Source organism: Zeus faber, assembly GCF_960531495.2.
Source record: "Zeus faber genome assembly, chromosome: 20".
In the NCBI taxonomy this organism is placed as follows: domain Eukaryota; kingdom Metazoa; phylum Chordata; class Actinopteri; order Zeiformes; family Zeidae; genus Zeus; species Zeus faber.
In genome coordinates this window covers 24,000,452-24,025,585 of record NC_137207.1, presented here as the reverse complement: position 1 = coordinate 24,025,585, position 25,134 = coordinate 24,000,452, and the positions used below count along the sequence as shown (strand labels likewise).

Sequence of the window (25,134 nt, the reverse complement as noted above, 5' to 3'; positions counted from 1 at the left end):
TAGTAGTAGTAGTAGTAGTAGTAGTAGTAGTAGTAGTAGTAGTAGTAGTACAATTATTATTAAATTGTGAGTATGGTTTCAGGTATCATCAGTGTTATTTTTTGGTTCACACCAGGTGTATCAACCTGCAGCGTTGCTCCGCCCACACGTCAAACCTCGCACGAAGACGCCGCCGCTTCGGGAAGTGCGTCACCGGAAGTGCTTCCCCTCACCTCAGGGTCACAATGGCGGCGCTCTGCGTGTGAGGAGGACGCGGCGCCGGTTCCGTGCTCGAAGAACATGTTCAAAGCGCCACGGAGCAGACTCTCAGGTATCTGCAGAGGTCGTGTCAGACACCGCGTCCTCCGCAGCGTTTGAAAGTACTTCACGATATGAGTTATTTGGTCGTTACAACGGCGGCTAGGTATCTTAGCATAGCTTAGCCCTGGGTGACGTTAGGCGCTAGCATTGACCTTATAGGGATACAGGGAAGTCTGAGCCGTGTTTGCTATCGCGTCTCATCTTTTTCCCATTTAATTTGGATTTACTTCCACACTGTTTTAAATTGATGGTGTGAATCAGCATGTAAAATGACGAAACTGCCATCACTGCCAGAGCATCACTCAAAGATTCAAGATCTTTATTTGTTCAAGTACAGTGCAGTGCAGTGATAGAAGGGCAACTGCAAAGACTACAAAACAAATTAGAGTGATAAAATAATCGAAATCTGAAATATGCGTATATATTTATGTGTATAAATAAAAAAAATATGTATATATAGGTGTGTGTGTATGTATGTATGTATGTATATATGTATACATATGTATATGTGTGTGTGTGTGTGTATGTATATATACACTACTCACAAAAAGTTTGGGATATTTGGCTTTTGGGTGAAATTTATGGAAAATGTAAAAAGTTCACGCTACAGTGATATATCATGAAAGTAGAGCATTTAAGTAGAAGCATGCAATGGTGATTTCCTCATCTCAAACAATTTATTGAAACAAAAGCCAACAACAGTGGTGGGTTTACCACAACAAAAAATGACAATGTCTCAATAACTTGTCATGTGCCCTTGAGCATCAATTACAGCTTGACAACCACGTCTCATGCTGTTCACAAGTCGCCTTATTGTCTGCTGAGGCCTGGCCCCCCACTCTTCTTGAAGGGCGGCCCTCAGGTCATTGAGGTTCTGGGGCACAGAGTGACGAGCCTCTACACGGCCACTCAGCTGATCCCATTGAGGTGCCCCAGTCTCCAGCAGCCGTTCCCTAATGATGCCACCTCCATCAGCTGGAGCATTGTCGTCCATGAAGATGAAATGAGGCCTGTGTTGTTCATGCAGGGGCACAATGACTGGATTTATGATGTTATTCAGGTAGTATGGGCTTGTCACTGTACCATTCACAAAGTGTAGGGCAGGTCCGTATTGACCAGACACACCTGCCCACACTGTAACACCACCACCACCAAAGGCTCGTCTGGTGACAACAGTGGCTGATGCATAGCGCTCTCCTTGACGTCTCCAACATTTCTGCTCAACGTGAATCGACTTTCATCAGAGAACAGCACTGAGGCCCCTGGTCCCTCGTCCAGCGTAAAGGCTCCCTGGCCCGTGCAAGACGATGATGCCTGTGCCTGGTGGTGTGGTCAGGTGCCCTTGCAGGTCGTCTAGCACGCAGACCACGCTGATGTAAACGGTTTCGAATGGTCTGATGTGACACTTGGTGCCTCTCACCTCCCTTAAATGTGCCTGGAGTTGAGTGGCATCATCATGCGGTTGCGCAGGGCACTGTTCACAATGAAGCGCTCATCAGTGTGGGATGTGGCCAAAGGACGTCCACTTCTATGCCTTTCTGTGACTCTTCCAGTCTCTGTATCTCTGTTGCAAGCTGCTGATGACACTCTGTGACGCTCTAAGCTCAGTGGCCTCTTCCCTCTGAGAACATCCTGTTTGAAGTCTCGTAATGGCGATGTACTGTTGATCAATTGTTAGGTGTCGTCTTGGTCTCATGGCGTCAAAATGTGAACAGCTTGATGAAAAGGACTGTTTAAATACCAATTCTAATTGAACCAGGAAATGTATTTGATCGATTCATGGATCAAACACCTGTTGTGAATTTTGCCGTTCAGCTCCTTGTAAGAGAACAGCAGGTTGTGCCAAAAGTACTGGTGTGTGTGTGTGTGTGTGTATGTCTGTGTGTGTTTATATATGTGTGTGTGTGTGTGTGTGTGTGTGTGTGCGTGTACACACACACACAAGAAGCAAACATATTGCAAGCAATATGTATGGATATGTGTGTGTTTATGTATGTACATTCTTAAACACACAGTGAGGTACAGGCATAGGTGCAATACGTGCAAAGATGCAGATGGAATATTGCGTACAAATATCTACTTTTTCAGAGCAATGTTTGAAGTTCCGTAATAAACACTGTCCTTTGCGGGATTACATAGTACATGCATAGTAAAAGTATTCTCTCAATTCATTTCTAGGTCTGGTTGGTCTCTGTGTGAACCACAATTTCTCCAGGAATGTGCCTAAAAGTTGCCATGGGGCACGCAGCCTTGCCCAGCTACACAGGAGAGATCCATCTCAGTGGATGACATACCAACATCTGACTTTCTTAAAACGACAGGTAGGTTCACTTTACTATGCCTTTTGATAAGTAAAGCTATAGGAGTGTCTTGCCTTTAGAGATCTCTTGCATCCATGCCAAATGCCACAAATGCCTTATGGTTCTGAATTTTGCCTTGTTTGAGATTGGTAATCAATAGGTATGGGTGGGTGAGAATATTCAATTATTTGTTCATGCCTTAAAAGAAAAAGTTTTTGTGGGTGGTTTTCACTGAAAAACATTGTCACTTTATCACATGTAAAAAATATTTTGGTATGCATAAACTGTATAAGTGAATACAGTTCAAATAAATAATTAGAGTTACACCGAGCAGAACAGATCATGCAGTTTGTTGTTTAGGTGCAAGGAAGACACCAAGGGAGAAGTGATGAGAAGTGCAACTTTTTTATTCAGACTCGGATTTTGGCTCAGTAAAGAGAGTCCATTTTCCGTCTTTGTTCGTTTGATTCAGTTGGTGTAATGCACAGTGACAGACGGAGGAGTTTCCAGGAACAATGAACAATGAATGAAGAGTGGTGTGCAGTCACCTCAGTCGTTTCACTCTGTCAAAAGGGAAATCTACTGCATTTGGAACTTGGCAGGTGTTCATTTCTGATCCTGTCACACATCCGAATAATCTATTATTCATTCGCCGACTACTCGCCGATTATTCAACCATGAAGAATTTGAATTTTGCACATCCCGAGTAATGATACTTTTTCGCTGTACAGCTGTCTAAATATTTTCGATATTTAAATATTTTCAATGACAGCGGCAATTTACTTTTCGAAGAAGCTTGTGTAATTTCCCATTTTTGTTTTCAGTATGTAGCGAACGGCAGCAGCGGGCTTCACCAGCGAGCCATCCCTAAACAGGCCCCTGTAGTGAGTGTTGTGGAAGAGCGGGACGACAGTGTGGTCCGACAGGTGCAGCATGTTCCAACTATCGATCCCCTGGTCACGGACCTCACACCGCCACCGGAGGACCTCACCACCACAGAGACGACCACCGTCACAAAGTCTGTATCACAGGAACGGACTGGGGTCGAGACCTCAGTCGAGGCGCCACATTTACAAGTGGAGACAGACGAGGCCCGGGAGGCCCGTCTGGATCGACAGTGGAGGGAGCTGAAGGTGGATTTTGCCGAGCTGCCGGATGTCTATGCCAGACTAGCCAAGATTAAACTTACAGGTACAGTTGCATAAAGATTATTGTTGTGTTGTAGATTTGCTTGGTGTAAGAAAATATCATAAAATCTTCGTATTTCATCTAGAGCACATGGCTTAAATGTGTTGTTTTGTGTGAAACTTTTGTGCCGAATGAGTGATTTGTGAAATAGGGCAAACATCTACTGTACTGTACTGTAGATGTGATAAATGTCGCTAACTTAGCAGCTTGTTTGTTGGATTTTGTGACGTTTTCCTAAAAACAATGACAGAAATTCAAGCTAATTTTTAGGGCCTCTAAGGCCTATCGCACAAATCCTGTTCTCTGTAGTCAGGGTTTCTGACAACATTTCAGCAGCGGTGCATGGTTAACTTATATTGCGATGGTGGTTAACAACTCTTTGCCAATCTCATGAAACATAGAGCAGTGTATTTAGAGATCTAAATGTAAATTATGATGCAAAAGTAACAAATAAATGAATCATGGTGAAAACCAACACCCGTGCTGCTGCCAAGGCCAGAGTGGAACGCTGGGTTACACTGTGTTTAGTAGGTTAAGTTGATAATCGCTGCCCTACTACCAGTTATAATTGACGTGCCAGAGCAGTGTGTTTTGATTTTTTATTCTACATCTCCTTATGGAACAAAACTGTGCGTAATGGTGAAACTCTGCGTTACTCTTTCCCTGATCACCCCCTCTCCACGCGCTATGCGCAGACAATAATCTTAACGATTCTATGAGTTGTGCCCTGTCCCCACACTGTTTTTAGTTGTTTTCTTTGGAGGACCGGGGCTCGGCGGAAAATCTGTCTCTCTGCTGTTTTTGTCAGGATTGAAAACTGTCAGAAAAGTCATACTTTGTGCGAATGACTATGTATGTGATTTCTATGTTACTGTTCAGCACTGGTGGTAGTGACGGCAGCAGCTGGCTATGCAATGGCGCCGGTACCCTTCGACCCAGCCATCTTCTTCCTGTCTTCTCTGGGAACAGGGCTGGCCTCCTGTGCTGCCAATTCCATCAACCAGGTGGGTACCCGTAACATCTCAGAACAAACCTGTGTGGCTGTCTGTTTCTGTCCGAGTTTGTTTGTTTGGAGCTCTCTGTTCTGCTGCACACCACATCTACTGACAGAGGTTATCTTTTCACGCTGGTATAGCGATCATTATCTTCTGTATTGAATATTGGATAAGTTAAAATCCTATTTTACCGAAATGGAGTAGCTTTTGTCAATACAACTTAACTCATTTAGTGTCTACAATATCGAAGCAATTACACTTTTATCACTTACTATCATAATGACTTTGCAACCAGCCACAGTAGGGCACTAGAGGGGACTGCACATTGATTTTTTTTTTTTCCTGCACCTTGCACTGATTCTTAGAGGGTTCTTAATGCAAAATAGAGGGCTAGATGAGAGAAAACAACAAAGATGCATATCTTCTGCCCAATTTTAAAAGTTTTTGCATATTTCTGGCACTAAATTGTTGTAGACGTTTGACCAAATTATAATATAAGATAGGAAAGGGAACCCCGAATAGACGACACTTTAACATTTCATACATATTTAATTTATTCAAGAAAAAAACCCCAGATTCAGTGGATACACCAACTTTAGCACAAGTAACTGACCAAAGGCTTCCTGTAGCTATTGTTTAGTCTTGCACAATAAGGTTCTGACTGGGGATTTGAGTGCTCCAGAACGCCCTTTCTAGACTGATGGGTATATCTATTTTTTCCCTCTGGAGGTCTTTGAGGTCTTCAAGAATGTGTTTTGATCAAGGCAGGATATGCCTGTGCAGATATCTTCAATCATATAATAAGTAAAAAATAAGAACAGAAATGATTGGGCCAAGGTTGACCCAAATCAGGCCTGAGCCCAATCTCTGATCCCTTTTCTGCACTCAGACTCACAGACTTTGACTTTGACTTTTTGAGGCCTTTTTGCACACTTAACATAAGTCTCCAATTCTGCACACTATGCTTAAGGGGGTAGGAGTATCTCACAGTTCATAATGCGGTGACGTTAAAAATGGGGACAAGGGGATGGCCCGATGTATTATAAAAAACCTTGCCAAATACCTCTCGACCACACTGTAAAGCAGTAGCCTGTGTGATTTTTATATCAAACAAGCTCTTAAGCGCCTTGGCCCTAAAGCAGGTAAAGCATGTAATATCCCAAAGCCACAATTGTTAATCGTGTTTGCCAATGTAACGTGATATCACAAAGTGCTATCCCATTCCTCATATTTATACCATTTCAATCCCCTGCACTCCCACATTTACGATGAGCGGCAGGTGATGTGATTTAAAGTCTTTGAGAGTTCAGCGCTTAGGGCATTGGGAGGACATTGAGATTGGGCTGCTAAACAAACTCCTCAGCAGACTCTGATTATGCCTTTTTATTTGGGTTGGGCTAACCAGGGGGGTGGAGCTATTATGATCTCACCCGGAGATTGCATGTTTAGTTCCTTTGCACAGCAAACAAGTAAAAGTACAAAAAATATGACAAACTGAAAATAGTGACAAATATTTTCTTATGGCACTGTATTTCTATTGGTTCTGTTATAACCAAGTGTGCGTGTGCTAACAGAAAATGTATTCCCTTGTTGACACCTGCATTCAGAGTTTATTCTCATGGGGCTCCATAGCTTGTTCTGGAAATGAATGCAGTAGCCAGCAGAGCCCCATGCTTGACCTGTGCTACGTTCCTCCTTTTCTGTGCATCTCAAAAATGAAGTACTATTGAACTTTAACACTGTTTTTCAATATTTCTGTGATGAAAGCTTTTTGTCCCCTAACTATAAACAAAGCAGAGCTAGTGTGTCTGGACAACTGCCTGTAATGATCAGGGCCACCTCTGTTGCCTAATGTTGACATTGTCTATAGGAATGCACTCTTTGACTTAAGAATATTAGTTGAGGGTGACCTCACCCTCAGCCCTGCATTGAACTCCATTTAGCGCCGTCTTTTGCCTGTTGTTTGGCAAGGGCCATGATTACACTGCAGGTTCTTTCCCTCGGGGCCAAAAAGAAGCACTCCCACAGCCCGCTCACAATAGCTCGGTTCCAAAGACCACCTGCCTTGTTCACAGCTGAAATGGAGCGCTCAACGAGGTCAACCAAACTTACAATTTGCCTTGACAATCATATTTATGGCCCTAACCATGGCCCTAACCAGCAAGTCATGTAGTCATTTTCCCCTGTGTGTCATCTCGCGGGGCAGGGTCGATGGATACAAATGTGCAAATGTTTGTTGAGGTCTTTTTTCTGTTTTGGTACGCCAAGTTTGTATTGTGTTGTGCAATTCATCTGTTATGCTAGAATTTATATGTATGTCTTGCCAGTGACACACACATGAAGAGTTGTGATTTTCCTCAATTTTGCACCTTTATACCTTACACTGGAGCAGGTGTGTAAATATCATTCAGGTATTCCAAAAATGTCCCTGTCACGCGGGGTAGTTCAGACGCTAGGCTCAAGAAGTTCAGAGTGCAGAGAATGTGAGCGACAACACACCCTTTCAATCCTGGGGCGTTAGGCACACCCCCATGTCAAGTCCTGTCAGTCTTAATTTTCTCCACCGACTTATGGCTTCATGTACATTAAAATAATGTAATTTGCCTTTCAACGTCTTCAATGCCAAATAATACATTATCTTGTTCAGATACCTTTGAGAGTTGTCCCAAACTTCTTCGGCTCTTGTACTACTTCATTGTACAGTGTGCCACTCACCTTACATCAGCAATGATATCTTATACTGCTAAAAATAGGTGATGCCTTACCGTATTGCCAGAGTGGAGTATAGGGTTGTTGTTGTTTTTTTGGTATGTCACGTTCAATGTCACGAAAAAGGGTATTTAAGTGCCCATCTCTAAGATTTTCATTTAAATAAATGTCTGTTAAGTCACTGTTGCTGAATGAGGTAACACAAAGGAGGTTGAGCCTATGGCCCACTGATGAAAGCCCTTGCATTTGCAGTATTCTGAGTATTAACAACCGGGTGAGTGTGGCAATTTTTCTGCCATGCATCCAAATCGCAAGCGGCACAGTTAGTGACACATTTTTCATCGGGCAGCAGTGGGTAGCTGCTAACTACCCAGCTGACTGATGTCCCACAGGCAACACTGTTTTGATCCCTGGGAAGTGAGGTCCACAAACACACCTGCAATTACCGCTTTTCACCATAGGTGCTGCAAAAAAACAACAAAACAGAAATCTTCGAGCTTGACACTTCAGTTATCGATGGTTAAATTAGGGGTTTGGGTGCAGGCAGTTTGAGATGAGAAATGTTGAACGCGTAGGCCATACCAAACTGGCTAGAGTGATGAGCCACTGTGAAGAATGACGATGATGTATTGTCGTTGAAGTGCTTTTGCCTTGAAGTCTTAATGGGTAGAAACATTGAATGTTGGTGGTGTTGGTGGGCTCATTTACTCTGTCAAGAAGTACACGGCAAGTGGCAGGTCAAATGTCAAAATCAGAAAGCATAATAGAAATCATATCCTTGTGGTTCATTTTTGCTGCTTCAGCGGTGTTAAAAACATACTGCCGAATTACATGTCTGAACAAAAAGCTCAGAGGTACAACTTGCTAAGCGATTCTTTTGAAATTTCACTGAAATTTAAACAGTGGCAGGTTTGATGATTTTAAAATGCATTTTTTTTTTTAATTAATGCGGAGGTGTATTGATGCTTCTGGTAGTTTTTAAAGAAGGGGCTCTTTTGGAGGCCATGGGTTCATTTTTGTGACGTGTAGTTGGCATGTGGACTCAAGCGCTGGCTCTCCACACATCTGCTACATTCTGCTCCACTATGGAGTGACATTGAGTATACACCGATCAGCCACAACATTAAAACAACTGACAGGTGAAGTGAGTTACATTGCTCATCTCGATCCAATAGCATCTGTGAAGGGGTGAGATATAGTATCGCAGCAGGAAAAATGGGCAAGTGTAAGGGCCAAATTGTGATGGCTAGATGACTAGGTCAGAGCATCTCCAAAACGGCTGGTCTTGTGGCTTGTTCCCAGTATGCAGAGATTAGTATCTAACAAAAGTGGTCCAAGCGAAGACAACCGTTGAACTGGCGACAGGGTCATGGGCGCCCATCTGCCTATTGATGCGTCTGCAGAGCGAAATCAAGCCCGTCTGGTCCCGTCCCACAGAAGATCTGCTGCAGCACAAATTGCTGAAAAAGTTCATGCTGGCTATGATAAGGTGTCAGAACACAGGTATGGGGCTGCATAGCACCAGACCGGTCAGAGTGCCCATGCTGACCCCTGTCCACCGCGAAAGTGCCTACAATGGGCATGTGAGCGTCTGAATCGGACCATAGAGCAATGGAAGAAGGTGGCCTGGTCTGATGAATCATGTTTTCTTCTACATCATGTTGATGGTCGGAGTTAAGACCCGATTGAGTATCTGTGAGATGTGCTGGAACAACAAGCCTGATCCATGGGGGCCCCACCTCCAACTTCCAGGACTTAAAGGATCTGCTGCTAACGTCTTGGTGCCAAATACCACAGGACACCTTCAGAGGTCTGGTGGAGTCCATGCCTCCATGGGTCACAGCTGTTTTGGCGGCACGAGGGGGACCTATGTGTTATTAGTGGTGGTTTTAATGTTGTGGCTGATGGGTGTATGCGCACTTGTCATCAGAGTCTTAATTGGCAAGATAGGGAGATCAGATTAAAGCCGCTTTGAATAAAAGCAGCCATCTGGCTTCAAGGATATCCACTTTCAAGTGGAATATCAGAAAAAAAAAAGTTTACCAAGTGTTTTTGTCATACGACAATTTTTATTTATTTATTTAAAGAGTTAAAAGGATACTCATCTTGAGAAAATTATGTTAAACTGAAGGGAATATAATGTGTTTTTAGTCGAATTATACACACCAGGTGCTTGGGGCGGTCGTGTGAGACACATAATCACCTACTGCACTGACACAGCGGCGACACTCTGATCCTCTGGTCTGTCAGTCCTTTGTCTGCTCACAAGAGACACGCCCTCACCTCCGTGTAATTGATCTCAACACTTTGGTCACCTCTGTGGTTTTCATAACACCGCAAAGAAAAAAACTAGGAAATGGTAAAGAAGCTCACCTTAGATGTGGTTCCATCTTTTCCTCTCTCCCCCTCTCTCTGTTCTTCTTCCCTTCACCAGAGCTTCAGCGTGTTTAGGTGTGATCAAAGCAAAGGGGCTTTTTTTCATATGGCTAATCAAACAAAAGCTTGACAAACAAATCAAAGCGGAGGAAGATCCTACTCAAGATCACTTCCTAGGGATTCAGCCGGTCTGCCCTAATCCCTTAATGTCTGACTTTTGAAGAGTTAGAGGCGTGTGTGAGTATGACCACACAACTGTCAAATTACCCCAAGGGGGGGAAAAGGAAAATATGTCTTTGGGTTGGAGGGGGGGAAGGTTGCTTTGGCTCTGCAAACTAGCAGCGAGACCTTTCAGTAGTACCGTCAAATGCCAAGGACGCTTTTCGTCCCACAGGACAGGGTCTGTATGGCAGGCAGAAATGTTGTGGTTACCCAATTTAGGAAAATTTAAGTCATGTAAAAATGGCATGTCACCATCTGGAGTTTGTCACTACAGACAAAAGACCTATTGCTGCCGCCTCTGTCGTATTTTGATCAGAAAGAAATGCTTCACAATCAGCTGCATTAGCAGTGCATGTATTTTTACATTTTGAGTTTGTTTCCTATGTCAGCAATTCCGGGCTGAGCCAAATTTGGCCACATTTTCCGCGTGAACCTCCAATTTAGCTGGAGTTGCGAAGTATTCCGTGAAAAGGGGAGTGTTGTGTATCTGCATAGTAAGACTGGTGACGCTTTGGATAGGTTTAGGTGTTTCCCTGTGCTTCCTGGCCAGAAACCTGGATTTAGAAGACTGAATTAGTCCTGGGGGTGGTTTGGCCCTCGGAGTCCCTTGGCCTCACAGCAGGCGTCATCTCACAGGGTGTTCCAGCCGTCATCGTCCTCCAGTATTGTGACAACTTCAACTAATTGGATAATTGCATAACAGCAGAGTTTCAAGCTGGAAGCTAAAGCATTGGAGGGGAAACTTGAGGCTACTAGTGTAGATGGGACCCAATACGGTATTTTCCTGCCGTCGGCAATTGCTGGACTGTTTTGACAGTGGCTATAGTGTAAGTGACACCGTGTCGGCTTGTGTGTTTGTTTTGATGAGAATACAAGTTGGTCTGCCTTGTGGCTGTCTAGTGTCATTTCTGCTTTCATGATCATGACAGTGAGTCTTCTTTTGTGTCTGCATCTCCTGCGGTGAGCTGTCTGAGGCTGGCACGCACAAGCAAGCCCCCACAAGCCCCCGGCCCATCCACCCCACCGCTTCAAGATACGCCCTTCACTCAGGTCTTGTGGAGGCATGTATTATTTACCCTCCTAACTGTTCCCCTTCCACTGCCGAAGTACAGTAGATGGGGGTCATGACTGAACATAATACAAAGTGTTAAGCAGACCACTGTGCTATTCACTAGCATGCCTTTCCAGGATTGTAACCATTAAAATGACATTGATGTGTTTATTTCTTTGTTTCTTTATTCATGTATGTTAATAAATCTGTTTAAAGCTGCACTACTTTGCAGTTGGCATAAAACAACGGATTGTGATGATTTCTTGGAATTTCATTGTGTATGACTTTCATCCTTAAGTTCCCCTTCAGGTGATCAATAAAGTAAAATCTTGTGTAGCCAACACAGATATATACAAACTGCTGTATTAACAGCAGAGTAATGGTAGCAGGATGATCAAAAGATCCTGTGTCATTTGAAGACAATGTTCTTGCATATTTTAAATACCAACATTCTATTGCTTATGGTGAAATAAGTCAACCATTCATATATATGTATACGTATTTGTGTGGGTTACCAGAAGAAATGTGCCCATTTTAAATTAGCTATTGTGTTCAAATTGCAATTAAAGCTTGTCTTAATGGACAGCTATGTCAATTCACATATGGGCTCTTCAGCGCTCCCTTCAAAAGCAGTACATTTGGATGGATCTGTGTCATAATTGTATTCCCAGAGTGGAAAGAACAGTGTGATGTGTAAATTGGCATGTTCTCTCCTTTTTGATTTGGCAATTTCATTACAGTATGTGATTAGATGTTGGTTAAGTTTTTAATTGTCATTGCATTGAAACTCCACGCTTAATGTGTTTTCAAACATGCAGAAAACCTGTTGACCTTTAAGGACTCAAACTTTCATCCTTTTTGCTAGAGAAGACATTCCTTATGTAGCATTATCCTCATTTATTTTTATTCTCCTTTTTTCAGACTGTTAAACTTCTATCTTTTAATGCTTATGGGTTCTACTGAAGTGCACCAAACCTCACCAGAAGAAATTCCTCTTTCTATATGTAAATACCCGGCAAAATAAAAACAATTTTGATTAAGCTACCTTTTTACAAAATAGACTTCATATACTGTAGTTTGTTTGTTGCCCTTGACTGTGAACTTATGCAGGTACTCTATGGGTAGATATGGTCCTCTCTAAACAAACTTCAGGCAGGATATAGTGTTTCATCAACAGTGTAAAGAGGCGCTCGCCACCTACCGAGATACTCTCCCTGACGAGGCGTGACAAGCTGCACAACACTGAGACCCGACGTTCAAGGTTGTCCGCAGAAATTTTCTAGGATTGGCCTTTCATATTGTAGTTTGGGGTATCCCTCATAACAATCTTATCCTTTTTTTGTTTTTCTTCAGAGGATAATCGGCTTTAACAAAGCCTTGCTGTTGCTAGGTTAGAACGCAACCAACTGCAGCATCTTCGATGACAAAGAAAGAAACTCCTACACTGTGAATTTGTACCCCTCTTAGGAAAAGACAGGACATATGGTTTAATATTGGCATAGCTCCAACATGATGTTGACCCATTCATCTTTAAATAAAGTTTGGTTTTGCCTGGACATTACCTCCAATTGCGCTGCCTTATTCCACAGTCTACTGTGGATCAATGGTGGTTACGTGTTCCGTTATGATTGTGTAATTGCTGGACTGCATACAGGCTATGCTCTCTGGGGCTTTTATGCTGAGTACGTATGTTGAAGGTAAAGGCTAAACAGATTAGAAGCATCACCAAAAGACAGATTTAACGCAAACTTGATCCCACCATCTGCACGGATGCCACACCTTAGAGCTTGTTTTCCAGCACCTCTTCAAAGAATACAGCGAGCTGACCTTTGCCATCGGCAGCTTAAGATATTTGTGTTGATGTTTTCCACCAAGCTGTCAATTCACTAGGGAGAATGGATGGAAATTCCCACTTAATCGCCAGGCAAGATGGCTCGATGGTTGTCTTTCATTCACCATTGGATTAAAATGAATATTTAACCAGACAGCCCTGTTTAATAGTTAATTCCCTTAAAGCCTTTGTCTCATACAACCACAGGGTGCCGATCCATGTCAAACTGTACCCATGTCTCTCTTGAAGCTTCATACATGGAAGACAGATGCTTTCCTCTCATGAAACTCATAAAGGACAACTGCAGCTTTTGTATGCCCTCAGGAAAAAAGCCGGAGGGGGCGTGAGGAAAATGTGCCGCAAGTTGAGCCTTCATTATTGGTCTTTAAAATATTTGCGTGTCGATTAATAATTTCAGTGTAGTACAGATCAAGTAGAGTATATTTTTTTCCTGTGGGGAACAATGACTGACATATTGGACCACAAAAGTTCTCCGACATTGACAGTATGCCTTTTATGTGTATTGGCCTAGATCCCAATGGAATGTGTCGAACGGGGAGAAAAATTGCAGAGCGAATCCCATGAGCGATTCTTGTATTTGGCCCGCTAGTGAGGCCGCCGGTGCTGCAGTGTGTAAAGTTGTAGGCAAATACTGTAAAGCATAAGATATGATAACACTTCGACAATCCCTGTGGGGAAATTGAGGTATGGAGAAAGTGGATGGACGACGTTGGACAGTGGCCTCCACCTACAGTTCAAGGTAGCCTATGTGGAAAGGTGGCCAAGTGGAGTCTTGTTTTGCAGGTATCCCAATTTATTGGGAACCAAGTCCTTACTGTTTATGTTTTTGATCAGCTGCTGCTGAGTGTCTTGGTCTTAATTGCTGCACAGACTTTGGCTCCACACAGGGGTTTTCTTCACGCCATAAAGTTATTTATATTTATCTTTTTCCATATTTTTTGTTCACAGCTACCTGAGCTCCAGGGCGTAATAGTAAACCTGAGCTCAAAAACTGCCTTAAAGATATTCGAGAATGTCAAGCAAAACAATGGTGATCCAGGAGCGTAGTTGTGACGACACACAGCAGTCACGGTGCCTTAGTTACTTCCGGTGATTGCCTAGATTAGTCTGTGTTAATCTCTGTCAGGCAGAGAATAAATGCAGTAAGAAGAAAAATGTCTATCTCTTGTCAGCAATTAAATATAAATTCAATTCAAGTAGGCCATTGCCCACAAAATTCAGTCTTTTAACTCTGTACATAAGTCACCAGCCTATTTTTGTATCACAAATATAGGCTGGTGTGATATACGTATACATTCCGCCTCAAATGTTATGATATTGATTCTATTGCGGCTCAACAGTTACCAGCAAAGACTGGTTACGATCTGTAAGTAATCGTTTGCATGAATTGTGGTAATCATCACATCATGTTTAAAAAAAAAAAAAAAAAACAGAACCAAAAAAATCCCCCGGGTGGCTTCAAAGTGCTTATATTAAAAATAAAATAATAGATGGGAGTGGTTCATAGCACATATGCGGATTTTGAAAGTGCATTGATTGCGCTTGGAGTCACGGATCTCCTCACACACAAGTTTTCTGAACGGGCTTTCAACACCCCCGCCTGTTTACAGCAAACACTCTACCGCGGTGCAGTTGCCGTCATGCAGCCGGGGCGTGAGTGAGTGACTGGCGGGTGGATCCCCTACTTCAGGCCTTGACAAAGAACTATGATTACGGCCTTCACCACCAAGTGAGACGAATGCTGCAGGGACCTGTGTCAGATGAACCAACAGCAGTATCCGTCACCGAGAGTCCTCCCTCTCACGCTGCCCTTGGCTTGGGAGATTTTGAAAGTTGTGCGCGCTGTGCAAATGCAGTTGCTCACCAGCACACCTCATCCGCTCGATGTATTTTCTCTTCCCTTGTTTGTATCGCCTCTTGTTTCACCCGTGTACTCTTTTTGGCAGATGAAAACTGCAGAATGTAAAATTTGAAACGCCAGCGAGAACCTAAAGCGCCGTATTTGACGACGTTATCGAAAAGCAATATGGAACCGCAGTTAGAAAGCGGCGCTGGCGTTGGCGGCCTCTCCGCGTCCGTTTTCTCAGTCGATGGCGAGCCCCCTGGTTGCCCCCTGAAACCGATAGTCGCGTCAGCGCCACCATCCTACGTTGGTGGAGTATCTGTTAATGAGTGCAGTCTGGTGAAGAGGCCCCTGCATGTCTAGAGGACACACTGTTCCCGTAACGCTAATGTCATTCTGAGCCCCATATCGGACTGAGCTAATGGGTTGCTTTAGATTCATTTCATTTAAGAAGTAGCCCTCTCTGCTAGTCAACAACCCTGTAGAGCCGCCGAACATTAACAGATTATGTTGTTTACATGGCTATTTTGATGGTTTGGGTGTTGGGGAAATGCGTGACTCGGACCCTCTTTTGCTAGTCTTTTTATGGCTTTGCTGTCTGTGTTAAGGGCAGCCTGGCGACCATGTCAAGATCAATGCTTGTGTGAATCAAAATTGTTTCCATCCACCCTTAATTTGTCTTTTTATTATTCTTTTAAGTGCCAGTTTAACTGAAATTATTTTCTTCGTGCTTAAGCATAAATAACTAATTTGTGTCAGAAAATTATAAATGTAAAAAAATAAATATAGATTCCCAACTTTCTGTTGTCCTACTGCTATTCTATGTTACAAGTAGCAAAACATTTGTATTCGATGTCCAATACTAAAATTGCTTCCAAAAATATGAGAAAATGAATTGGATTTTTGAAATGGATTTTTGAAATTTTGCAAATCCGTTGATGGAGTGATCAGTTGGCATGAAAACCTGCATATTCTTGGCACGCTGTGGCACATGGTTGCTGTCGCTGGTCTAGGCCATCTATTTCCTCAACTGATGTCTTCTCCAGTATTTTATTTTATTTTTTTCCACCCCCTGAATCTCAAGTTTGCCCTCTCCATTTGAAGGTAACACAGCCAAAGGCAAGCGAGAACACTCTTATTTAATGCTGGGATGCGTGGATAATTAACAAAAGAAGCCCTGTTTATAGTGTGCCTGCGAGCTAACACTGCATGCTAATTTGATTTGAGTTGAGAAGCTTTTGGGCCAGTGTCACTGCTGTTTGGGATAAAAGATGGCTTCCCACGTTGACCAAAGCCTGTCCCTAAGCCTTCACTGGCCCTTATGTCTTCTGAATCGTCATTTATCTTGTTCTCTGGTGAAAATGTGGTGTATTGTATCAATCATTAAGTTCCCTTGAAACCAATTGGATTTTTGACTTTTACCGCCGATGGGAGTGCTGTTTTAAGCCTTGAAAAATGTTAAATCTCTGTTTTGAAAACACGAAAGCCACTGTATAGTGGACCTGCCAAATGTACCAACTACCCAATTCTTAGACAAAGTACGCAGGTACGAAATGCCAGCTGAAACTACGAAAAAAAAATTATATATTTTAATAATTGTAATTTAATGACGTAAATTGTGGTAACTGAAAATTGCAGCGGTGCTGTCCAATCACGTGAGCGTGATCAGATCACAGGATGTATTTGTCATTGACGCACAGCAGATCGGAAATCACAATCTGCAGGTCAGACTTAAAAAATTAAACCAAATCAGGAATCTGAGTCAGACAAGAAAATTGCAGTGGGTGCATCTCTACTTGGTAAACATGTTCGGTAACTTTACGAGATGATGCCTTTCTTGCTGTATGTCCGAATGAGAGGAATGTGTATACTGTATATAGTTAGCCGTAGTAGCTCTCATACGATGTAATTGGCCTTGTTACGAGGCGGCTCCATGTGAATATCTGAGTCATTTAGCTTCAGTAACTCAAATGCCACAGAGACTCCCTGTTACACTATTGGGGTTCACAAAATATTTAACCAGGTTTGGCAGGTCTGGTATAGTCAGATTTAATTTTTATTTATTCTTTTTTTAAGAAAGCTGTGCATTTCAGGTTATTATTGACTCTTGTTTATATCCGTGCTAAATTAAAAGACTTTGCTTGGATGTACTGCCACAAATGCATTTGCAATTTGCAATTGCAGTCATTTTAAATTTAGGGGGTGGTATTACTGTCATTGCAAATGATGAGAACCGACATTTTAGTAAGGCCTAGGCTGGAGTAAAATACGAGCTAACCTATCCTTTAACTGAATCTCAATACCAGTGTCTGATGTGCTGACCAGAGTTGCTGTTAGAAAAAATTGGTGCCGGTCCACGTGTCCTGGAAGATTTCAATGTCCCTGACAAATGGGAGAAATTCCGGTCAAATATCATCTGTGTTTATTGAGCTTAGAAACAACTGATAGGCAGGCTATATAAAACATGAAATCATGAAGTCATGTAGATTTATGATATTTTTGATTGAATATTCAAAATAAAACAAGGCCCATCAGAAGGCGTTTTAAAAAAAATAAATATAAATAATTAAATATTACAAATATTACTACTTGAAATCAAATTTTCTGTTTGTGAACAATAAGTGACAAGTTCAAGAGATTATTTGTCACATACATATACATACGGTCATAGATGCTCTAATTAACATTTTACTTCGATAAAATTGATGAAAATAAAAATCAAAAAATATGGCCAGTAGGGCTAAATAAATAATAAAAGTTTGGTGTTGCACGTCTTGTCGACATATTTTACACAATGCATATTTACCGTCTGCTTTGGGTCAGAACTTAAATATAATAAAATATAACAAATACGGTGATAGTTATCGTTTTATCGCCCAGCACTATTTAAGAATTGTGCTATGAGGGCTTTATTTTCACCGGACATTATGACCTGAGCGATTTAAATATGTCGGAAGTCAACAGGTTCTCCCTGTCAAAAACCGGTAATTACCGGATAACGGCAACTCTGGTGCTGACACGCTGTCAGGTTCTGTAGCATGGCAGGCACTGATTACTGTTACTATACACATGAGAGGCCAAAGAGTGTTTGTGTCTGTCAGGGTTGTATCACCTGCAATCCTGTGGTTAACCCCACCTGGACTACAGAAAGGGAGTGTAATGCTGTACTTTGTTTTTATGCCTGCAGCATAAAATCACATTAGCCCTCCGCACTGAACCTAATAACTGTATTCTGTGAGTTGCACGACTTGCCTGCGAGCAGACTCTTTGAAACCGCCGCCTCTGTCAACCAGGACAAAACAGACTTATCCACTGGGAGAGTGGCAGCAATACTGCTCTGCTTTGAAAGGGCTTTGTGATCAGGCCTTTGGTGTTTTAGCAGCTAAACATACAGTTTTCTTTTTTTCTGTTCTTCAACCTTTAGATTTTGACCCAATTGAACAGCAAGTAGTTCTCCTCATACTCCAGCGTTATCTGCCTACCTACTTCCTCTAATGCAAATGCCACGGGCACACAAAAAGACCCGAACTACAGCCTTTTACCCTGTCCAGGATTAGTCATTCTTTCAGAGGTCATAACTGCGCCCCCCCATTAATTTACAACCCTTACATTTGTAACCAGTTTCTAAATAAAAGCAGAGTTGATTCTGTTCTTCAAAACCTGTGGATTAACTATGTCCGCTGCTTGTCTGTTGAGGGTGTTTTAATCTGTGCTTCTTGCCTTCTGTGTGAAGCGTCCTCTTATAAATGCTTACAGGGAGTACGCAGGGTTGGAAAGGGGCAGCGACGCCATTCACCAGCTGACTGCGTTAATGGTCATTAGTCACTGTAAAATCACTTCCTTTGTTTATAGGGCCTATGTAATTTCATAGGTTATGCGAGATTCATTTTAGCCATGAGCTGTTAAGTGAAGACAGAAATGCATCCTGGATTTTAAGTTTGCTTTGGAAAACTGCCACAACCCACTCTTTCTTCCCGCTCTATCTATTCTTTACCACCATTTTTTAACACCACAGAATAGCTTGACTGCCATAGCCTGTTAATTTTAATATGCGATTTATGTATGATATTTTCGAGTGACCCGCCGTCATCGGTGGAGCTTTCGGAAGGCCAGGGTTTCTTAGCAACAGTCATGATTTCCACTCTCTGGTCCTCCCACAACTACTCCAGTGCTCCCATGCTTCCCCGTGCGAAGGCAGTGAAAGCTGTCGCACGCCGTGTCCTGACAGAAAGCGTTTCTGTTCCGTTCAAGGGACAGATGGTTGACAACTCACTTGTAGGACCCGTCGAGGAGTGAACTGGCTGCCTTTTACGCTTGAGGGGACAGTAAGAGGCGAGAGGATACAGAAAACGGCAGAGGGGAACGACTGGTCTCGGGGGCTAAGCCTCGAGGACGACAGACTGTGACAGGAACTGTTACCCTATTCACACAGTCTCCTCCCAACTGCTAAAGCAAACGGGATTGCCACCCATGGATGAATTATTAACCACCCCCCCCAACCTCCCATATTTTCCTCCATTCATGGCCAGGCTTGTTATTTGGGATTTTCCAGCCAAACATCCCAACTCATGCCAAGATAAATTCAATCATTTGTTCCCTCTTTTTCACAAACGTGTAAAACCAAGGCTGGGTGATAAAACCATCTTTATAATTTTGATGAGATTTATTTTCAATCGTTTTTTGAGTCCATTTTCCTCCACCTAAAGACGCAAAATGAACATCAATCATACAGCAAAGGGACACCCATGTGACACAAACAGTCAATCATACAGTAGAGGAACAACCATGGGACACAAACAGCCAATCATACAGCAGAGGAACAACCATGTGACACAAACAGCATCATCTGACCAGTGTTGTGATCCAGATGCGCCGGAGCTTCCTCCGCTCTCTCCCCGTCCACGGCGCTGTCAGTCCAAGCAAAGCGAGGAGGGGTAGGGCCCCCTGGAGCTGGGGCAGCGGATCTTCCTCCAACACCAACTTGATGTGGAACTCCCCCTCCTCCCCCCAACCCGGGCCCAGCGTGGCCCCCATCCCCACAAAAGGAGAGCGGTTAAAGAAAGAATTGGTGATCTTCAGTGACGTCTGGTCTGACATGGTCGGAGAGGGTCCCGCACTCTGCTTCAAACGTCCCCGCTTATAATCACAGAGCGCAGATTCGGGAACTTTTCAGACTGTTCTAAGACGACAATGATGATTATATTATATATTTAAATTTATATAATATATAATAATATTATTATGATTTATTTCTCTTTTTTTGTTCACACTTATTTTATTTATTCAGTGTTTAACATAAAGCCATGAGAATACACTTCAAACTGTAAATTGAGCATTATTATTTTTACTATTAATAATAATAAATAAAAATTATAAATATATAATTATCGATCAATATAAGATAAAAACATTGTGATAACATTTTTGCCCATATCGTCCAGCCTAAAGTGAACTAATGGATAGTGGCTTAGTGGAAAAACAGTCTTTCAGCTTACTAATATAGTGGAAAACCACACTTTTTCAGTTTATAATTAGAGATTTAATGGCGGTTGACCTTTTCATTTAACTCATGATCCACGTGATGGTTGAAAGGTTTCCGTCAACTTATCCAGGTTAGTTCAAAGGATCCCCCTGATGTTAGACTTTGCTGTTTCCTACACTGTCTTTTTGTCTTTTCATATTTTGATCAAGGAGGTGGCTATGTAGAACCATACGCTGCATAGGCAACTATTTCTGAAATTCAAAGTCAAGCTGCATGCGTGTTATCAGATGGCTAGTTTACAGAACATGCTGGCACGGAGGAGGGGGGAGCGGGGAGGGGGAGAGAACAAAGGTCGTCCTGATTGAGGAATGTATAGTTGATGTCGGGTCTGATTGTTGTCGTTGCGGTCTGTTTTCAGAGGCAGCCTGTACTTGGAGCAAAAGCGGGCAGTCGAGTCCTGTGACCCATGTCTCGGCAGGCAGAAGTGCATGTCAAACATCTTCTACAGGACGCACCTCCATGAAAATTAAAATTGGGGCGGGGGTACATTGAGGTTCAGAATTGATGTTGAAATCATTTGGCCAAAGTTAAATCATAAGAACGTTATCTTCTGTTGATTAATATCTCAGTATTGAGTCTTTCGCTAATAAACACAAATACTGAAAATACTACTAGACTGATGTCTGTGCAGGTCATGACAGGCGCCTTTCAGTACTCAGTACTGTGCAGCAGAAACTACTTTGAGCCTACTTAGCTTTGGCTTGTTAAATTGATACCAGTTTGACCATCACACAGTCGCATTGTGAAGTCAGTATGTAAAGTGAGCCTTCTTGAAAGTACCTGGGAAGTGAATTCAGTGATTAGTTTCTAAACACATTATAAATGTGAGAAAATCATTGCCGAAAACATGTGAGAAGACTGAATGGTTTAGTGCTGCATTGTGGAGTTAAACCTTTAATTAGTTACTCACAATTTTTGTTGTCCGGATTTTTTGGGCGGGCCTAAATCATGACTCGATGACGTGGAGTGGTCATACTTGGCATGGCCCCTCCCCCGAACACTATATAAACACCAGGTTGGAACCGGAGCATCAGTGGTGACATAAGCTAAGCTAACAGCTCTGGATTAATTGCTGTTTTGTCCTGTTCCCAAGTAAGAGGCGTCTTCTATGAACCGACTGTGATCTCATGCCACGGGCATGAGAGCGAACACGTCCCCCAGTGTGTGTCCATAACCTCAGAGCAGAGGGAACTGCCTTTTTTTGACAAACTCAGAACACAAATTTATTTTTGCTTTACAGGCACCTCAAAGGAAATGCCTTGGGCAGTTGAAATCTAAAACATTGGTTATGTACAAAGGGAAAGAGTTGGGTCTGTAGATTTTCTTTTCTTTCTGAGTTGCCATCGTGAATTGAAAGGCTTGACGAATGAGCCTGTCCAGATGAAGGAATGGATATGGCTATGGGCCGCCAATGCCTACAGCTTCGACAGAAACCTGCCAGAGGTGCTGATAACTCTTGTCATGTTGTTGAGAGAACAAGGAGGGCCTTCACATGTTTGACCTACGCTGCCTCGCTCGTCCAATTTTAATTACCAAAGGCCTCAACACTTAAATAGCCAGCCTTATACAGTAAGAGCTATAGATGTCTACATCCCCCTTCTTACCATTACTGGAGACTCAAGTACACAGTACAATTGACCTGTGGTTGGACACAGCTGGGGAAGAATTTAATCTAAACACTCACATTCTCTCCAACATACACAAAGTCATGCACATGCCTCTTTTTCAACCGCACCAAACTGTTGAGAGGCTTTCGAATGGCATGCCATGTCACTCACACCCTCTGTTATTTTCAAATGCCCAATGACAGCGGAAAAGGCTGTTTATATTTCCTTTTTAAACAAGTGTCCTGACCACACAGCGCCTCGGTCAATTTAGTCAGGCCTCACTGCTACATTAGCCCACCATTCCCATTCAATGTATGGCTAAATAGACTGAATGTTAACTTATCAAGCTAAGACAAAAGATATGGCTGGCCGGCGCTGGAGGAAAGGAATTTGTCCTATTAGTATAATTGATGTGTATACAGTGGAGTGAAAATAAGCGTGTCAGCCAGTGAGGCCAATGTTAAGCTTTCTGGTTAGGTTGACCTATAGTTTTTCATTTGGTCCTGTGGCAAATGGCACCAAACCACATCCTAGAAGTCAAAATGAAGATTTTAATATCTTATATGAAGTCTTTAAGTTGATATTTAACAAATCCAAAGAAAAATTGGACCACAAGTCGGAAGTCCAAATGTCCAACACCAGCTTAAGGAATTAACAGCATAATGCATATTAGGTCTTGAATGGGGGTTTCATGACAGTATGAGTCACAACAAAAAGTTATATTTCGAGACGATTCGGGGAAATACTAGAGACTTGCTGTCATTGTCATCCTCAAGGATGTGCACTGAGATTTTAGTGTGTAACACAAGCCGCACATTAGGAGGCGCTGCACCATGGCCACGGCTTTAGAAAAACGATGAGCATAGTGATGCGCTGCGACACACAAGGCATGTGTGATGAAGCAGCAGTCGGCCAGAGCAGCTATACCAATCTAAACAGACTGCATTAATCTATCTTGCTGGTACTAAAAAAAAGTACATGTTAAGTAGCCTTTGTGTGTTTTTGTTTGACTTGAGCTGGAACACAAAGACTTTTTACATGGAGTGCTGGAACCACAATTGTCTTTATAGAATGATCCTTCTACCTCGAAAAAAAGGCCGTCCTTCCAGAGCAATGTTTTTTTTTTTTTTGTTTTTGTTTTTTTTAATTCTTTCCCAGCTTTGTCTTCTTCTCAGCTCCTTCCTCCTTTGCCTTGTTCTCTGCCCGGGCGGTGGGGGTACAGCGTCCCCCTGCCCCGCAGTAAGCGTTCCCAGATCATTGCAGCCGAAGGGACTGATTATCAGCGGGGCAGAGGTAATGCCGCTCTGCGCAGCATTAATTGGCTGATTAACATGAGGACAGTTTAGCACTTCACTGTCCCACACTCAAGCCATTAATCAAAGGAGCGGCTGTGCCAGCTGAACTTCTGCCAACAGTTTTAAATGGAGCACTATAAAGAGAGGGATTGGGGGTGGGCGGGGTGGGGAGCATAGACCAGAATCCACAGCCAAAAGAGAGACGTGACCCAATCTGTGGCCAGACAAAGTAATGTAGTCTTGGACAGTGGTGCCGAGGAACACCTAAACGAGACTTAACTGCGCAGCTAAAAGTACAGTGAACCTCCATGAGGGATTTAGTAGGCAGAGCTGTTAGCAACTTGGCTAGCTACATCTGCTTGGGGCTCTGAGGCTGCACATAAAATAGTTCACTAAATGCATGGGTTGCCAAGAGGACTTCTAAAATCGGACTTGCAGCTTGGGAGAGATGTGCGGTTTAAAGGTTATGCATTTTCCTTTTCTGTCCCACTTCATATTTTATTTATCCCAAGATTATTCCTCACGCGGAGCAGAGTGTACACAATGCTGGGTTTTCTCGTACGGATCACACCAAATGATCCCTTGTCATTTCATCACGTCTCCGGATCAGAGCGGCCGGGCTGAGAACCTCGAAACATCTGCCAGCTGTCCAAGGGTCGCATTCCGCACTCAGAGGGCTGTCTCCCTCTTTATCTCTTACCCCCTGGCTGCCCTTGGTGCAAAATAAATATTGTCCTTTTCTCCGTGACAGCGATGAAATAAGGGAGATGTACTTAGCACCGGATGTCTAACTGTTGTGCATCGAACCGCTTACATTACTTTTGTGAAGCGCTAACATATTTTTTATTGAAACTATAAAGTTTAAACTATTATAAAAACTCTTGTCAGTGAGAACAGGGTCAGATTTGGCACAGTTATCTGCAGTGTTTTTACACCCGAGCCCATCCCGCTCCCCTCCATCATCTGTCTTTCCCTTACTTAATTCCTTCTTCCTTATTTACCCAAGTGCGTTCACTTCAGTCCAATCACTGTCATCTGCTCTGCCTTGTCTATAGTTTTCTTTAGATAGTACAATGCCCCTTTTTCTTTTTCGATGCAGATACAAAAATCTTCCGCTAACGTCCGTCCACTATTTTTTTTTTCTTAACTCTTTGTTCTTCTTCTTAGCCTAGATACATTTGTCGTAATCCATTAGTTTTTGGTATCAAAGTTTCCATTGCTGCTGCTGCTGCTGCTGCTGGCGGCCATCTCTATTTTTCTCCTTTTTTCAACTAACTCTACTCTCCACACTACTCCACTACTTCTTCTGTGAAAAAAGGCAAATAAATGAAAAAAGACTGTTTGTGCTTCAGTCGAAGTCAAGCATTTTCATGTTTGTGCATCACTTCTCTTCCACCCATCTCCTACTGTGTGGTTCAGTTTATCTGCTAAACAGCTCACCGTGAGCTTGTTACCTCCCCACTGCTTGTTCACAGTTTAATAAGCTCTTTGTAAGACAGTATCTAGCAAACAGGTTCTTCAAGTCAATAGTGTAAAACCACAGCAGCATGTCATGGCACCAGGGTTATTTGCAATGAGTCAGTAAAAGTCACTAAAAGCTTTTCAATGACAGCAGTGCACCATCTTTATTTCTACAGTGTGTACACCCCATAATAACCTTGAGTGTCCCACCAGCGGGTTTGTGTGGTGGCCAGTCTAGTTGCATGTCTTCTGTAAATATTTCTTTTTCCATTTTATTCTTCAAAGCATCTAGTATTTTATGCCAGAGCCAATGAACTGACTTCTTTAGAAAACTTAATCTATGTAAATCTCTGGCTGCTCGTCTGTGCCAAGCAGTTGATCAGAGAGAGTTCA

The 25,134-nt window shown here is 42.7% G+C and overlaps 1 protein-coding gene across 1 annotated transcript in view; it reads left to right on the top strand.

Moving 5' to 3' along the window:
* Window positions 1-212: 212 nt before the first annotated feature.
* cox10 (cytochrome c oxidase assembly factor heme A:farnesyltransferase COX10) overlaps window positions 213-25,134 on the top strand; it is a 37,154-nt gene continuing 12,232 nt past the window's right edge. Inside the window, exons 1-4 of the mRNA XM_080021510.1 lie at window positions 213-310; window positions 2,479-2,621; window positions 3,425-3,791; window positions 4,668-4,792. Of these exons, the coding sequence (XP_079877636.1) occupies window positions 280-310; window positions 2,479-2,621; window positions 3,425-3,791; window positions 4,668-4,792 (666 nt within the window). The 5' untranslated portion in view covers window positions 213-279. The remainder of the gene's footprint in view (window positions 311-2,478; window positions 2,622-3,424; window positions 3,792-4,667; window positions 4,793-25,134) is intronic.